General features: G+C 40.3%; 1 protein-coding gene across 9 annotated transcripts; it reads right to left on the bottom strand.

Moving 5' to 3' along the window:
• Positions 1–269: 269 nt before the first annotated feature.
• Positions 270–17,667, bottom strand: prdm10 (PR domain containing 10). Of its 9 annotated transcripts, none has more exons than XM_077566716.1 (23): positions 17,533–17,667; positions 15,829–15,947; positions 15,458–15,631; positions 15,248–15,307; positions 15,067–15,171; positions 14,608–14,779; positions 14,262–14,503; positions 12,545–12,745; positions 12,380–12,452; positions 11,173–11,290; positions 10,955–11,075; positions 9,448–9,699; positions 7,920–8,264; positions 7,641–7,796; positions 6,067–6,246; positions 5,885–5,995; positions 4,984–5,184; positions 4,733–4,876; positions 4,397–4,567; positions 2,586–2,723; positions 2,236–2,449; positions 1,897–1,997; positions 270–790 (listed from the first exon to the last, which is right to left on the bottom strand). In XM_077566716.1, exons 2-23 carry the CDS (start codon positions 15,898–15,900, stop codon positions 605–607), a joined length of 3,537 nt encoding a protein of 1,178 aa, XP_077422842.1. In that variant the 5' UTR covers positions 15,901–15,947; positions 17,533–17,667; the 3' UTR covers positions 270–604. The 9 variants fall into 9 exon arrangements, with proteins under 9 accessions (XP_077422842.1, XP_077422847.1, XP_077422848.1 ...); XM_077566721.1 differs by having other exon boundaries at positions 15,829–15,950; positions 17,533–17,666; XM_077566722.1 differs by having other exon boundaries at positions 15,829–15,970; positions 17,533–17,662.
• Between the last annotated feature and the right edge of the window lie 380 nt (positions 17,668–18,047).

The following is an 18,047-nucleotide window of genomic DNA, read 5'->3' as shown; positions in this document are numbered from 1 at the left end:
ATTTAATCGCGCAAACCAAAAACAATGAACAAGATTAAAATTTGACTGATTGTGCAGCACTAGCTGTAGACTTGTCAAACACAAAATAGTGCTTTGACGCTATCTTGTAGCATTTCTATGTAATTAGAAACCTTTCTTCTGACTTTTGCTATTTTATTCCTATCCCCAGCGAACAGTCGAGGTTCCTTGTATACCATAAAACAATTGCTATAAACCAGATTTGCACGATATGGCTTAATATTTTTGGAACAAAAACTCGACGACTGCAATTAAAACTTGAAGATTTTCATTTTGTGTCACAGTTTTCATTCACAAATAAATGACTTTTCTGGATACTTCAAAGGCATAAAAAGATTTTCTTTCCACTTAAGCAGGCCATGATGTTCATAAAGCTGTAAATTAATTTGAGATTTGTCATTCGTTGACTTTTCTAGCAGCGTGTGACACATCGACAACAACATAATAATTTACAAACACATAAAACTGTGCTGGTCTTCATTTTGGCCTCTAAATTCATTGAGTCTTTGTTATTAGTCCGCGTGCTTAAAATCAGGATAAGATTTGGGGGTGGAGAAGAAGCGAGTAGGTCAAAGTCCAGGGGGTTTTAGGGTTTGGTGATGTGGACCTCACTGGCGCCGCTTCCGTTGGTGGTGGTGGTGATGATGTACTGCGTGGTGGCTTGCTGACTCGCCGGCGGCTCCAAGTGTTCGCCGTGGTTCGGACCCGAGTTGACGGGACCCGAAGGTTTGGAATCCAAGTCCGTCTGACCTTCAGAGATGACGTAGTGCGTCTGGAGGGACCAAATTGAGAATATGCTTAGTTAGTAGGGGTGGAAATCTTTGAATGTCTCACGATTCGATTCCGATTTTTTTGAGTGTGTGATTCAATTCAGAATCGATTTTTGATTAAAAACTATTTTTGATTCAAAATGATTTGATTACGTGATTTTTGCTTCAATTTTTAGATGTTCAAGGAATCGTAATGATCTACTCCAGTCTGACTCGCTAATGCTAATTAGTGCGCTACTCGCGGCACTTTTATCACTCAAAAGAACGGCTCCACGCTGCAAAAAAAAACTTTTATTGGAATAGCTTGATCGTGACTTTTTCCTTGTACTCTCCAATGTGGCTACTTAACAGTGTATCAGACCGCGTGGAGCCACACTGCCCCTAAGTGGCTAAATCGGGTACAACATAAACAGCGCTCCCAATAAAGGCACACAAACAAAGGGAAGACAGTATAAAATAATTTAAATAAAATCGATTTTGGGACATTTTAAATCGATTCTGAATCGTTCTAAATGAGAATCGCGATTCTTATAAGAATCGATTTTTTGGTACACCCCTATTAGTTAGCATTCATAATAAAAAATAATAAAAAAATAAACAATCAGTTTGAACATGACACTGCACTTAAATACAATAAAATTATTATTTAAAAAAAATATATACTGTACAACTAAATACTAAATTAAGGATACCCTCAATTTTGTCTAATGCTGATTCATGAGTATTTTTTAAATAATCCTGTAGAACAACTCAAAAGCAATGTCTGTTTATTGATTAATTTTCATAACAATTTTATGCATTATTACCATTATTTTTTTCTCTCTTTTATTCTTATTTATTCTATTAAGAGAGATACCAACAATTTTGTCCACGTGTAGTTTTTTTTATTTTTATCATTTGAGCATTTTACTGTAGTAAAAGTATATTCTATCATTTCATTATTGTTTGATGACCAATTACGGTTTATAAAAAAACTGAACCTGATTGGCAGATCTGACTGATTGCATCATCATGCAATCTCTCGTCTCACCCCGATTCCGGCTTTGTTTTTCTCCGTCTGTTTCTCTCAGGGAAAGGGACTTTCGCCTTGGGTTTGACATCTACTCACCGTTTTCGCCTGGTTGCTGTTAGCTCCGGTTACCGGTGCGGCGGCCTCGGCGATGACATACTGAGCGTGGGGCAGTGTCATCATTTGGATCTCGGAGGCTGCTTAAGTAGAAGTACAGATACTTGGGTTTAAAAAAAAAAATTAAATAAAGAAAAATATGTCGGGGCAAATTTGAAGTATTGATTAAACTCATTTACTGAAGTATAGACTCTGGAATATACTTTAGTAGTACCATGTTGCACCAAAACAAATCCGCTAGCACTGCCTACTAGAAGAGATCATGGATAAATGATCACATGACAGGAAGTCGTGAGCGTGTGCGCTTCAGGCTGGACTCACGGTAGCCTCTGTAGTTCCAGTTTCCAGGTATGTAAGCGTGCTGCACAGCTCCCTGCTGCTGCTGCTGCTGCTGTTGCTGTTGCTGTGGCTGTTGCTGAGGTGTACCACTGGCCTGCAGACTGTGGTTCTGAGCCAGCGTCACGGGGGTCAGCTGAGCAGGACTCAGCTCCTGATTGGTCTGTTGCGAGTTGGGGCTTAGTGGCTGACCCGTCACCTGGGAGAGAAATCAGAGATGCTTGCTCAAAAACAAAAAAGTCATGTATTGTGGACTAACCCTAACCTGTATCGACCTGAGTCGAGTCCTAATAATGCAAAAATAAGAGATCTGACGCAACATTATAGGCGTATACCTGGGTGACACCTTGCCCGGAGGCCGAGGGCTCGGCGACTTGGATGTGCTGCACCTGGATGGCGTGCTGGCTGTAGCCGTGCGGGTCGTGCAGTTGGCCCACATCCATTGTCTGCTGCTGGGAGTGCGGGGGGGAAGCCTGGGAAAACAAAAAAGTGGTGACCACGAGGTCCTTTCAGTAGTTGCTCAAGATTAAAAAGGAGGGATATAATTAAAGAAAACATTTTTTTTTAATTTATTTATTTTTATCTTTGACTGCCAAAAACGTTAAATAACGTTTAGTAAAATCCTATGGAGGAGTGCCAAAGACGTTAAAAGACGTTTGTTTCAAAACAGAGGTGAAACTAACCATTTTCTATTGTTGATTACTGAAAAACGGAATAAGGTAGAAACAAACTTTTTTTTTCTGATGAAAGATGAGAGTCCAATCTTTCATTTGGTAGTATGTGTGTTTCCATAGTCCAAACACATAATTTTCTGTGGACCTTGAAAGATCAGTCAAAATGCTTAAATCGACTGGCACCCACGGCATCCCTTTTCTGAAAATGTCTGGCAGTCAAAGAGTTAAAAAGGAGAGCAATGATGATGTCAAATCGAATGAACAATACTGAGCTCTAGAAAAAAAAAAGAAAAAAAAAAGGAGGGATATAATTAAAGAAAAAAAATTGTGGCTTGTATACAAATAGTTGGATCTCTGGAGTGCTTGCTTGCCCATCAAGTGTGAAATTAAACAAGCAATTAATTACAGTGGAACCTCGAGTTACGAACGACCCCTTTTTAACAACTTTTCAAGTTATGAACACATTTTTTTGTTGAAAATATGCCAATCCAATCTAATGTACTTTATTTCTATAGCATGTTTTACAAAAACAAGCGTTTTCAAAGTGCTGCAGATTGAGATCCACACACTATCATACACATAAAATCTAGTAAAAACAGTCAATGAAAATAAAAAACTGTCAATAAAATAATACAATTCTATAGGTAAAATAATAGAAAAATAACAAATAAAAATATTAACTCATTCATTATGGACGTCAAAAATTAATTTGAACTATTTCTATTAGTTTAACATTTTTTCCCCACTTTTGTTAATTTCTTTTTTTTTTTCAAAAAGAAGAAAAGATTATTAAAAAATTAGGGGCGTCAGACAATTACAATTTTTTTTATTGTAATCAATCGCATGACTTCACTAGTTATTTTTATTATTTAAAAAAAGAAGATAAAAAAAGAAAAGATTATTAAATATTAGGGGGGTCTGGCGATTAAAATTTGTAATCGTAATTAATCGCATGACTTCACTAGTTAACGCACGATTAATCACAAATTTTATATCTGTTCTAAATATACAATAAAATAAAATTTTTAGGTTTTCATACTCTTGTTAACAAAAGTGGGGAAAAAACTAAAAGCAATAGTTCAAATGATTTTTTTACGTCTATAGCCATCAATGGCAGTGTATGAGTAAATTTTTTATTTTTATTTTTTAAATAAAACTATAAAAATAAAACATAAAAAGACCCCGAGGACCACAATTCACGCTGAACTAAAAGCGAATCTGACAAAGTCTATTTTCACGTTGTACTGTATTGCCTTTAGGAATAATGACTACCGCCGCCGATGGTATGGAGGGGAATTACTTCTCGCGCATGCGCTCAAGGTACGTAATAGTCGGGGTCAGTGTGGTATGTATTTAGTTATTTTTTAATCAAATTCTTTGAAATTGGAGCTTTTTTTTTTTTCTTCTGAAACTCCCACTAGGCTAAACTCCTCCCTGAATGACAAAAAATACTTAAAACGAATCCATCTTACCGGCGCCACCTGAACCACCTGCAGCTGAATGTGCTGCGGCTGGGACATGGCGCTTCCCGCCTGGGACACGGGGATGTACTGGATCCTCTGGTAGTCTCCCTGTGGTGTTCTGTAGTCAGTGGTCAGCGTCTGGGAGAGCTCCGTCATGGCCTGCGTTAACAGGTCAGTGGTCTGCGGGGGGGGGATGTCACCAAGCAGTTATTGCAAGAGGTGCTTTTTGTCACACTTTATGTAGACTTAACGCCAAAACTAAATAAAATATATAAAGCCATTCATTTATTTATTTATGTATTTTCCAAAATTGCATTACACTACACTGCGATGTTGATCACGTACCACGACGGCCTCGGCGGCGGCGCCGTCCGTGCTGATGACGGCAGGCGCGGTGCTGATGACGGCGGTCGCCAGTGGCGCTTGGATGGTGTTGGCCAGCTGAGCAAATTCTTGATGCTTCTTCCGGATATGCTGCACCATTTTAGTCTGGGGCATATACAAACCCATATTACTTATAGCTGGCAGTACAGTAAACTCAATTCAACTCACTTTGCCGGCAAATAGTAAAAAAAATGTCAGATCAAAACCCTCACCTTGCTGCTGTACTGCTTGGCGCAGTGCGGGCAGCAGACCGGGGCGAAGGCGATGGTGCCGGCCAGCTGCGTGTGCGTGGTCAGCATGGGGTCGGGCTCGCCGGGAGCGGCAGGGCGCAGCTTGCGGATGCTGGGCGGCAACTCCGCCCCCGGGTGATTCTTCAGTATATGAGACTTCCTTTTACTGGCGCTCTTGTACACCTGCGAAAAAGATGATTATTAAATGTAGTGTACAGGAACCTGTTGACAAGCTGCTGCTCAGATTTAATTATAACTGTTTTGATTTTAGTTAGAACTGTTTCGATTTAGTCATAACTGCTTTAAACTCCTCAGTAAAGCTTGATGAGTGTAATAATGTGACGGAACGTTTGAAGATTCCTCCTTCCTTTTCCCACGTAATTAGCTATCTGTTCTTGGGGAGAAAATGTGTTAAAAAGGATTCCTTTGTAAAGTTGTGTTTGCTTTGGGGTTGCCGGGTTGTCTGGGGCCTACTGTGTTTCCGCCCGGTTGGCCATCTGTCGTCGTGCCAGGTTGTCTGACCTACTGTATTTCCACATCAATCGGCCATCTGTCAATGTGGGTTGAGTACGGTCTGTCTTGCGAGAGGGGCGGGGCTTAAGGGCAGCACTGGTTAGAGAGGGGAGGGTTTTTTTGGGGGCCGCTATGCTGAAAGTATAAGAACGACTACAAGTGGGAGGAGGGGACACACACACAAGGGGAACCACAGCTATTTTGTCTGTATCCAGACATTTCTGCAAAATAAATCCTTCGAAGGACCTGTTCACCGATCTCCGGTCTGTATTCAGAAAATCAACATTACGAACACGCGGAAAACTTAAGGATCGTTTTCTAACAAACCCTAACGAGGACAAGTGCACTACAAAATGTATAGTCTGGTCACCTTGTCACAATACTGGCAGAAGTAGTCCCTGTTGGGCTTGATGATGGGCAGCGTCAACTCGGGGACGTCGTTAACGCGCATTTCAGGGTGACGCTTGGACAGATGGTTGACCTGCGACAAGAAGGAATAAATATTATGCTGGCTATCGTTTCATGGCGCGACGGTGATGTTTCCAGGCTCACCAGCATCCCTCGGCGTCGGAATCCCATCATGCACAGTCTGCATTTGAACACAAAGCTCTCAAAGTCGGTGGTGGGCGTCTTCATTTTGTGGCTTTTAGAGCGCTGGATGCGCTCGGCCTTCTTGGCCTCCCGTTCGGGATTGTGCATTCGTTGCATGTGCTCCCGCAGCTTATCTTTTCTCTGGAAAAATATACAATATAAATATACATATATACCCGTAATTCTAACAGCAATTACATAGAGACAGACCAATATGTTTTTGTCAGGGCCGATATCAAACACTAGTAGTCAAGGAGGCTGATAGCAGATAATCACTTTCGCTAAAAGGGAAAAAATTGGCATCAAAATAAAATCAAAATACTAACTTCATTTCTTAACTCTTTGACTGCCAAAAACGTTAAATAACGTTTAGTAAAATCCTATGGAGGAGTGCCAAAGACGTTAAAAGACGTTTGTTTCAAAACAGAGGTGAAACTAACCATTTTCTATTGTTGATTACTGAAAAACGGAATAAGGTAGAAACAAACTTTTTTTTTCTGATGAAAGTTGAGAGTCCAATCTTTCATTTGGTAGTATGTGTGTTTCCATAGTCCAAACACATAATTTTCTGTGGACCTTGAAAGATCAGTCAAAAATGCTTAAATCGCCTGGCACCCACGGCATCCCTTTTCTGAAAACGTCTGGCAGTCAAAGAGTTAAGATTGTTTTTATTTCTTCAAGCATATGTTTATTGAACAACCTTTCCGATGTGCAAAATGTTGAAGTTTTTTTCCCCCCTTCTTTTTAATCTTAGACAAAAGACATCTTTGTTTTAAAATTCTAAAAATTCAGGCACTCCCAAACTCCCTATTGTTTTCAATTGTAAATAAAGTTAGCTATGTGCAGTTTAATTTTCCATCAACAGGTGGCAGTAGCGAATTGAAATGGAATATTTTACGTTCAGTAGCTTTAATTTCAAACAACATTTTATGGTCAACAGCATCTCTTATAAAGTTAACTGAAATAAAATAAAAAAATTGTTCCCTGAAGTTAAAACCGTTTCAAATTGATCTACTATCGGCTGTCAGATTTTTAAAAAGGCTCAATGCCGATATTCGTCAAAATGCGGAATATCAGAGCTGACATACATAACTACCATGTGTACGTCTAAATGTCATAGGAATTTTTTTTTTTTAAGTTTACAATTACAATATACAATTTAAAATAAGTCAAATGTTCAAAATGTTACAGCACCATTTTTTTTATAGAAAAAAAGTTATCTTCACAAGAAAAAAAAAAACATTATGACATTTTATTCTGGAGGTTTTAATCTAAATAGTAAATAATAATAATAAGACTATATTCTCCAAAATATATGCCTTTTTGGTGGGGGGGGGGGTGAAGGGCTTCTTACAGTTGTAATATGGCTTTGCTCATGGCCACAGAACATGTACTTTCTTAAAAACGATACAACCGTAATTTATTGCAAATTATTTTACAGTCAGCCAAGCGACTGCAGACGGCAGTGTGAGAACCCACGATGTAATACGTACGTCGCAACTAGGGATCCAAACATGGCTGCACTGCGGCCTCACCTTGAACTGCTTGCCGCACGTGGAGCACAGGAAGTCCCTGCGATCCGAGTGGCGCAGCATGTGTAGGCGCAGCTTATCGGGCCGGCAGAAGGCCTTGTCGCAGTTGGGGCACTGGAAGATCTTCTCGGAATGGAAGCAGCGGATGTGCTTTTTCACCTGGTGGGAAATTAAAGACTTTTGAGACCTGTCCTGGAACTCTTCTGGCACACCTCACGAACGCTCAGCGGGTCAAAGTCTCACGAGATGAGATACACAGGTCTCATCCGTCGGGACACTCACCTGGATAAAGTCGGGAAAGGTCTTCTTGCAGGACGGGCAGGTGAAGATGCCGTCGACGGCGTGCATCTCGATGTGGTCCCTGAGCGCGTCCAGCCTTTCAAACGTCTCGGCGCACAGCAGACACGCGTACGAGCGGTTCTCGGAGTGCACCAGCAGGTGGTCGTCCAGCGCCGTGTCGGTCACGAAGGTTTTGCTGCACAGGTGGCACGGGAAGACGAAGGTGTCGCGGCCGTGCACGCGCAGGTGCTGCTCCAGCTTGTCTTTCTCGCGGAAGGCCTTGTCGCAGTGTTTGCACTTGAAGGGACGGAAGCTCTTTCGGATAAAGTGGTGCTGCAGTGCTGCGTTCTGGCAACAGAAGGAGAGAGAGGAGGGAGACTGCTGAGGATGTTTTTCACAAGTTTTAAGATGACGGTATTTAAAATTAAAATATTTTTTTTCCAGTTAAATACAAGGTTATATACTGTAGTTAGCAGATAGCAACAATTTTATTTAGTTATCGCGAGACTTATGGTTAACGTCAATCAAAGTGACAAAACCTGGCCAATTGATTTATTTATTTATTTTACTCAAGGTTACACGAATGGTAATAACATTAAGTAGGACATTTATTTATTTTATTTAAGTTTGGATAGAAAAGTAACCCAGAATATTTTTTTTTAGTCAGCATATTGTCTTACACAAAGTTTGAATACATGATATTTATTCATCTCCTTACATTTGCTTATTTTATTTTATTTAGTGCGATGGTAAATGTGAAAGCAACATACATATTGTTAACTCATTCACTCCCAGCCGTTTTCGCTCAAGCAACCCCCTTTGCTCCCAGCTGTATTACTGGATTTTAACTGATTTTGCAAGGTCCACAGACTATTCTCTTCTATTGCTATAAAAAACATAGAATTTACCAAAAGAAAGATTAGAGTCTCTTCTTTCATCGGAAAAAAAAAAAAAGCATACCTGTATCTGTTTCCATTTTGCAGCAATTAGCAATAGAATGTAGCTAAATTTGATCATTATTCACAAACCTGTTGAAAACACTGGCAAAAAGAGCTTATTGCAACATGGCCCTGGTTGATCTCTTATACTCTGCTGCCACCTACTGGACGTTTTTTGAAACAACTACCTTTGCTTTAAGCGACCTCTTCATGTCAGAAGCTGTTTTAAAGCCGTCTGTGTGTTCTAGCATAACAAACAACGTATAAAAACGTTTTTGGGAATGAAGGACAAAGTATTAAAGAACGTATTTATATGTTTTTAGGTTTGAATTAGTTAAAAAAACATACATATTTGATGAGCACCAATGTAAATAAATATATATGCATCTATTATTATGTCACAATACTGAGTGAGGCAAGGAGGGGACCAAGACAAGTTTTTTCAGCCTTCTGATTTTCTCAAATCCACTTGTGGTCCCACCTACCTGTACATCCGTCTTTGAAAGAGGCCCGCATTAAGAAGAGAAACACAGTGTTTGAAAGGCAAACACACTAAAACACACTTTGTGAGAAAATAAGTGTTTGTGTCTCACTCGCATGATTTTCAAGCGTCGCACGTCCGGAGACGAAAGCTGAGCATCCGACTGGTCGCTCTGTGTGGGGTCCTCCTTGGTCGGGAGCAGCAAGGCCACGCCGGCAGGTTGGGCGTCGGATGTTTCCACCGCCGGGGGCACGGTTGGACCATCTGCCTCGGTGACCGGCTCTGACACGGTCACCTCCGTGCCGTTGTGAACCGCCACCGTTGGCTCGTCCAGTGGTTGCGCCTCGGCCAACTCCAGCAACTCCTGCGGAAATTTAAGTGTGCTTCAAGTCAAACTAAACATTGGAGGTAAACTTTAAGGTTATTAAAGTTGACAAAATCTAGAGGAAAAAAACAACTCAAAAATCTTCTTTACAATCTTCTGATTAATATGAATTAAGCAGCAAAATCCACCCGTTTTTATCCATCTTAGGGGGCGGCCATTTTGCTACTTGCTGTCCACTGAAAATGACATCACAGCTGCTCAGTGCTCAGGCTACGACCAATCACAACTCAGCTTGTAAACGTCACACGACCAGACTCAGAAAAAAGGTAAGCCGTGATTGGTTGTTCGCTGAGTAACTGTGATGTCATTTTCAGTCAGTGACAAAAATGGCCGCCCGCTGAGATAGATAAAAATGGGTAGATTTTGCTGCTTAACTCATATTTCACAAACACAATATTAATCAGAATGCCGTTTTTATACTAGTGCATATTACTGTAAAGACATTTTTTTGGGGTGACTTCCCTTTTAACGAAATAAAAAAAAACGGGAGTGTTTTAATGCGTTTAGTTTATCATTTGGAAGGAAGGTTGAAATATTGTTTGGGAATTGTACTTTATTTTATTACACATTGCAGTGAACTTTTTTTTCTTGCACTGGGCAAATACTGCATCCCCAAAAAATCTAAAACTAATAACAAACTAAAAAGAAAAAAAAGAAAAATAAATCACACCAATGGAAACGAACAAACCTGCTCTAAAAAGCAATTAAAACTAACTGAATTAAAAATTAAATAAAAACTATGTATGATGAAAAATCCAAAACTATTATTACCCTGTGTAGAACAGACATTTCTGACATCACGCAAAAATAAACAATATCACTGCCAAGGTATTTACATTCATTTTAACTCTTTGACTGCCAAAAACGTTAAATAACGTTTAGTAAAATCCTATGGAGGAGTGCCAAAGACGTTAAAAGACGTTTGTTTCAAAACAGAGGTGACACTAACCATTTTCTATTGTTGATTACTCAAAAACGGAATAAGGTAGAAACAAACTTTTTTTCTGATGAAAGATGAGAGTCCAATCTTTCATTTAGTAGTATGTGTGTTTCCATAGTCCAAACACAACATTTTCTGTGGACCTTGAAAGATCAGTCAAAATGCTTAAATCGGCTGGCACCCACGGCATCCCTTTTCTGAAAACGTCTGGCAGTCAAAGAGTTAATATGGAAAGATGATTTGAGACAGGTGTGCAAATGACAAGCGTAGTCACAAAAAACAATTACTACTTACCGCTGTCTTGTCCATGTCATCTTCAACCGGCACATCCAAACGTATGAATTTAGGCGGTCGCCCCGGCCTCCTCCCCGTCCCAAATCTCTTCCTGCCCTTGGCTCGGCCACGACCTCTGGACCTGGTGAAGGAGGGCGAGGAGGAGTGACCCCCCCCCCCAACAAGCGTTCTCATTTATGATCGACAGCCAGGGGACGCGAAATGAAGGAGAAAAGTACCTGCCAACAGAGTAGATCATGTTGTCGTGCAGGTTGAGATGCTGCTGGAGTTGTTCGGAGCTCACGAAGCGCCGGTTGCACTCGTAGCACGGCCAGTTCTTCTCCTGCTCCCGCAGAACTGAAAGAAAGTGTCAGAATGAGCGACGAGCGCTGCACTACACGTAAACATTATCGATGTCATGCGGTGTGATAAGGACTCGGGCTGAACTATTTCGGTTTTGCCTCAATATTTCAAGTTTAATTTGCGATTATTTGTTGTTGACAGTCGGACTTCCATGCACCTATAATCAAAAATGTCAAAAATGACAAAACCTGGCCAATTGATTTTCTTTTCATTTTTTACTCAAGGTTACACAAATGGTAACATTAAGTAGGACATTTATTTATTTATAAGTTTAAATAGAAAAGTAACCGAGAATTAAGTTGTTGTTTTAAGTCAGCATGTAGTGTTACGCAAAGTTTGAATTTATTCATCTCCTTACATTTGCTTATTTTATTTTATTTAGTGCAATGGTAAATGTGAAAGCAACATACATATTGTTAACTCATTCACTCCCAGCCACTTTCACTGAAGCAACCCCCTTTGCTCCCAGCTGTATTACTGGATTTTAACTGATTTTTCAAGGTCCACAGACTATTCTGTTCTATTGCTATAAAAAACATGGAACTTACCTAAAGAAAGATTAGAGTCTCTTCTTTCATCAGGAAAAAAAAGTATACCTGTATCTGTTTCCATTTTGCAGCAATTAGCAATAGAATATAGCTAAGTTTCATCATTATTCACAGACCTGAAAAAAAGCTGGTTGAAACGTGGACCTGGTTGGTCTCTTATACTCTGCTGCCACCTGCTGGCCATTTTTTGTACCAACAACCTTTGCTTTAAGCGACCTCTTCATGTCAGAAGCTGTTTTAATGTCATGCAGTGTGATAAGGACTCGGGCTGAACAATTTCGATTTTGCCTCAATTTTTCAAATTTAATTAGCGCTTATTTGTTGTTGAAAGTCTGACTTCCGTGTACCAATAATCAAAAATGTAAAAAAAAAATGCCCAAAGTTTTGGGTCACTTTAAACTGAAAAATGACAAAAATAAAGTCATTAGTGCAATAACTCACCATTGATGTTTTTTTCTTAAAGTAAACTAGCTTATGCGCACTCATCACTTTCAGATATTTTAACAAAGGAAAAAAACAAGGTGATGATGCTCACCTTTTCTCTCTTCTTCTGTAACACTGTGGAGCTTTTGATTGACAAACTCTGCATATGTGGCTGCATACCACACCTGCAATTTTTTTTACAAATATACATTTTAAATAAAACATCTGCACTAAAAAATGACTGGATCAGCGATATTCGATATCACGCATCGTCAACCTTGAGCTCTTGCTTGGGCTCAATGTTCTTGATGGTGGTGTAAAAGATGTCGGCGCCATACTGGTACGCCACCAGGTTCTGCTCCAGGTGGTTCTGAGCGGGCCGCACGAACATCATCCAGTTGCAGTTGTCCTCGTCGGACAAGTCCAGCCACGTATCCTCGGACTTCTCGCTTTCTTTCGCTGCATCCAGCACGCAAAGCTGTGGTCGCAATGGAATGGTCAGTAGCGAACGATATGCGTTTGTTTGACAAAATACAGCAGCAGCCATTTTGCACATCTAAACATGCTTTGAAAAAATGCTTGTCTTTTCCTAACTACAAATAATGTATCTTTAGTCATCTATGCATGGCAGCCATGTATCAAAATATGAGTTATGAAGCAAAATCCAGCCGCTTTTATTCATCTCAGGGGCAAATTTTTGCCACTTGTTGTCGTCTGATGATCACATCAATGTTTCTCAGGGCTCAGGCAACAACCAATCAGAAATCACCTTTTCTGAAGCTGCGCTGTGATTGGTTGTTACCTGAGACCTGAGCAACATTGATGTCATCTTCAGTCGACGGCAAGTGGCAAAATGGCCGCCCCCTGTTTAGACTAGTGGGGCTGCATAAAACATATTTACTCATTCACTGCCATTGACATTGTTAACAAGAGTATGAAAACAGATTAATTACAATTTTAAAAATGTAATTGCCTGACTCCCTGAATTTTTAATACTCTTTTTTTTTTTTTATTATTCATTCACTGCCATTGACGGCTATGAACGTCAAAAATTCATTTGAACTATTTCTATTAGTTTAACATTTTTTTCCACTTTTGTTAAGAGTATGAAAACCTAGATTTTTTGTATATTGTACATTTAGTACAGATATAATTGTTTTTTATTAATTGTGACTTAATTAGTGAAGTCATGCAATTAATTACAATTTTAAAAATGTAATTGCCTGACTCCCTGAATTTTTAATAATCTTTTTTTTTTTTTATTCATTCACTGCCATTGACGGCTACGAACGTCAAAAATTCATTTGAACTATTTCTATTAGTTTAACATTTTTTTCCACTTTTGTTAAGAGTATGAAAACCTAGAATTTTTTTTATATTGTACATTTAGAACAGATATAATTGTTTTTTTATTAATAGTGAGTTAATTAGTGAAGTCATGCAATTAATTACAATTTAAAAAATGTATCGCCTGACACCCTGAATTTTTAATAATATTTTCTTTTTTTTATTCATTCACTGCCATTGACGGCTATAAACGTCAAAAATGCATTTGAACTATTTCTATTAGTTTAACATTTTTTTCCACTTTTGTTAAGAGTATGAAAACCTATAATTTTTGTATATTGTACATTTAGTACAGATATAATTGTTTTTTATTAATTGTGAGTTAATTAGTGAAGTCATGCAATTAATTACAATTTTAAAAATTAATGGCCTGACACACTAAATTTTTTTCAATCTTTTTTTTTTTAAATGAATTTATGGCAGTGAATGAGTTAATGTACAAAAAAAATGGGTTGACTTCCCCTTTAAGAGTTGTATTTTTTTAAACTTTTTTTTCTTTGGTGATCTGCCATGAAATATTTCTAATGTGAAATATGTACCTTGGCTCAAAGTTAGAACACACGTGCATTAAAAATGTTATGGTAGCAACGGTTTCCATGACGGAACTTTCCATTAGCAAAAAACTCTCTCAGGATGCTAGGACTCACTTTCAAGTGAATATAGTTGTCCTGCAGCTCACTCTGGGGCACCAGGGGTCCATCCACGGGGCCGAACTGGGTCCGCTTGGGGATGCGTCGCTTGGAGAAGACCCCGCCCAGGAAGCGGTCGATGTAGAGGACTAGAGGCAGGCTGGCGCGAGCCCTGGACATCACCGGCCGGTTGGGGATAGGGTGCAGGGGTCCGTGGTTCAGACACTCCGAGGGGTTGGCATTGTTGCACTCCTCGCACCCTGGGGGCATCAATTACACTTTTTTTTGCCTAGCCATGGCATGGCTCAGTTCATAAAAGCGTAACATGAGTGACTGCGTTCAAAATATAGATGCCAGGACGCACAGAGGTTGTGAGGGTTGAAGCGCTGGCGAGGCTCCCAGTCGTCGATGTCCGACTCCTCGTCGTCGTCATCTTCTTGAGAGTCGTCAGTGCTGTCTATGGCCCCGAGCGGGCTGGATGCGGGGTCGGCCATGTCGGCCATGGAGGCTAGCGAGTTGGACACGGACAGTTGCTCCTGTGTGACAAGACAAGATGTCTAGAATTTATATCTCACATTGTCAGTCATTCATTGGCCTATGGATGGAAATTAAAATTAGCAATAATATCATTGAGTGCCATTGACGGCTATAGACGTCACAGATGCATTTTAACTGGGCTAGCAGTGAATGAGTTAATTTAGAGCGCGGTTGTTTTTTTATACAGTGCATTAAAGCGCTGTGTTATTCTCATGCCTCTCAGTGATTAAATTTTATTTTTTATTTTTTTTTAAAAAACGTTTTGACACAAAATGTGAACCCTCACCTGGGATGCCGGCTCCAGGGTGGACTGCGGTGCCTCGGCCACATTGCTGAGGACGTGCAGACTGGCCGTGTTCATGTTCTGCCCGCTTGGCAGCAAAACCGCCACCTGGGGAGAGACATAGGTTTGCTTTATGATTGCGTTTAAACTCAAAACAAAATAATGACAATCCATCCGCACACACCTGCTGAGTCGTGCCATCCTGCTGGATGTACGCCACTTGAGGTTGATCTGCAAACACGGCCTGTAAGGAAATTCATCATTCGCATAATTTATTGCATTTTTTCAGAGAAAATTATTTTCAGTTTAAGACCCACTGGTCTAAATGAAAGAACCATAGATTTAAAAAAATAAAATAAAAAAACACCCGTTTTTAAAACAAGCCCATCCTTACCTGGGTTCCATCCGCAGGGTGAATGTAGACCAGCGTGTGCTCGGCCGACTCCACCGAGGTGTACGAGTTGCCGTCAGCCGTGTAGACCACCTGCTGCTGCTGCCCGCGTTCCGCCTGATCGCCACCGTCTTCGCTGTACACTATCTGGGCCACCGTGCCACTTTCGAAATGAACCTACAACCCAAACCAAGACAATCGACACGCTATATTATAACCCAATTGAAAATGTAACAGCAGAATGTGACTATATGATGAGCACATTTGCATTTCAATATTTTTATATGTGATCAATAAATACAAAAAAATGACAAGAGTGTGTGTGCTAATCTCAATCATTTCTGATTTAAACTGTGCTGTGTGACTTTGTATACCTGTGTGGAATTGGCTGAATCCGGGTTCGCGGACTGACTCCACACGGCGGCAGGCTCCGGCTTGGTTTCCATGGCAACACGGCTGGCCGACCTCGTGGTGGTCGGCTGTCACCCCAAGTCTGCTTGAAATGACCGGGGACACCTTTATTGTTGCAGAAGCAATGAAGTTGGAGTGCAACTTCAAGTTTTGGGGTTTTCAAAATTAAACAACACTAAACCAGACAAAATGATGTAGTGAATAATAATGGCTACATGTTCAACTAAAGAGGCCCCGAGTTCATACTTAGTCACAGAATTTGACTATATTGACTATTGAGCCAAGATAATTTATGTTGGATAAGGACCAAGCCCTGCAAAGAACAATGAAAATGTCCGAGGAATTGATACCCCTCCAAAACAATGTTTCTACTGCACTGTAACTGACTCTAGATGCTACAAGATGGTAGTAAACAACACCAAATTTAATGATTTTTTTTTTTAACTCAATTAAAAAAATATTTAAAGTAGGGCCTGACTGATTGTTTTTTTGTTGTTGTTGGCCACTTCATGCTTACCAGAATAAATATATGAATTGCAGGCAGAATATTTGACTGTTTTATAATTTAGTAATAGTATTTGTTAAATCTTACAACACAGTCAATTTTAATTCTGACGATTTTAAGGTAGCTAATAGCTACCAATGAAATCGGCTGGCTGATTAATCAGTTGGGCCCTATATTTAAGTTTCCAAGGAGGTAAAAAGTGAAAAGGGGTATGAGTAGGATTTTAAGAAATTGTATGTGCTTGTGCTGATTAAAATTAACTTTTGCAATTCAGATCGTCTACGACAGGTTTATCCATTAAGTCTCATGTAGGCGTATTGTATGGTTAGACGACACATAAGCTTAAAAATATGATGCATATAAACAAAATGTGTTTTTTTTGCGGGGGATATGTGCACAAGTTGTCAACACACCAAAAGCATGCGGCAGCAGCGTGCTCCATCAGACACAGCTGAGCGATCACCCAACACACTCGAAGCGGGGGTAAAGCACACCAAGGTCGGCTAAGGTTTGCCGGCGAGGCCGTCTTGCAGCCGGGACCCAAACGCAAACGCGCGTGTGAGCGATAGCAACTGTGCGTGGGAGGGAAAAAAACAACGATATTGCCAGATTTAAAAATCAAATTAGCCCAATCGATAAACGAGGTTTACCCCCCGCTTTAACCCCGCAGGTTGTCGGTCCCAACCGGACCATACCACAAATTTGAACGCAGTAGAAACGCGGGCGCTCCGTGTTAGCATTTCGGCCTTTTAGTGCCACTGGAAGGCCGACATGAGCGGAACGGATAACATATCGTTCACCGCGCCATCGACTGCGTTCTGGCATTGTGAACAAAACGTGAGATAAAGCAGTATATAAATGCCTTATTTCAGTCGACCCACCCGCCCCCCACACTAGTTTGTCGAGCCCGGCCCTTCACGGCGAATGTGGAACAAGGAAGACGGGCTCCATTTTGGGTGGGACTACCAGCGTCGGGAGACATGGACGAAGAACGAGCTAGCGACAAATATCATCTTCTTTATCGGCGCGTACGCTCCTTAAAATAGACAAACATTGGACTAATGACAATAGGAAAGAGTACTTGCGACTCACGCAGCGCTTCCTGGTGGAGGAAATCCCTGGTTTTAAGGCGTTTTATGGAAAAAAATCTAGCTGTTCTTACCTCAGAATGGTAGCTGCAGCGATGATCGTATTGCATATATTAGCATAATCTGCCCAGCAACTGATGGTTCTTTGCCCTCTGATTGGTGGGCATTTACCAAGTAGCAACCGTATCCACTGGACGATTTAACATTTTCAATACTTAAACTGCATATTGTTGTATATTTTTTATATTATTACTTTTTTTTCTAAATAAAGTTTTCAATAAGATGTTTCAAACACGGATGTTACCCAATCACAATCGACGTGTCTCTCTTATACACCGCCCCTTGCTCACCTCTCGAATTAAAAAAAAAAAAAGTGTGCAATATGAACATCTATTCATTTCTAACCTCTCTGTCTGAAAATAATTGGATGTTTTGCACATTAGATTTGCAATCTATATCCATTACCAGTAAATCTGCACTTGTAGCTGTCAATTTAAAAACAATTAAATGGTCAACTTTGACTGCTGCACTCCGATTTTAGTAAGACCAAAGTAAGAACAGACCGGCCAATCGGCGCGCGGCCTTGGCG

Source organism: Vanacampus margaritifer, chromosome 5 (genome assembly GCF_051991255.1).
Source record: "Vanacampus margaritifer isolate UIUO_Vmar chromosome 5, RoL_Vmar_1.0, whole genome shotgun sequence".
Lineage (NCBI taxonomy): Eukaryota > Metazoa > Chordata > Actinopteri > Syngnathiformes > Syngnathidae > Vanacampus > Vanacampus margaritifer.
This window is presented reverse-complemented; position numbering and strand designations above follow the sequence as displayed.

Excerpts from the sequence above, each read along its gene's own strand:
- prdm10 (XM_077566716.1), bottom strand. The coding sequence starts at position 15,900 with ATGGAAACCAAGCCGGAGCCTGCCGCCGTGTGGAGTCAGTCCGCGAAC. Across the intron at positions 11,291-12,379 it reads TACAGAAGAAGAGAGAAAAG|TTCTGCGGGAGCAGGAGAAG; the intron begins GTGAGCATCATC and ends ACTTTCTTTCAG. Across the intron at positions 7,797-7,919 it reads CCTTTCCCGACTTTATCCAG|GTGAAAAAGCACATCCGCTG; the intron begins GTGAGTGTCCCG and ends ATTTCCCACCAG.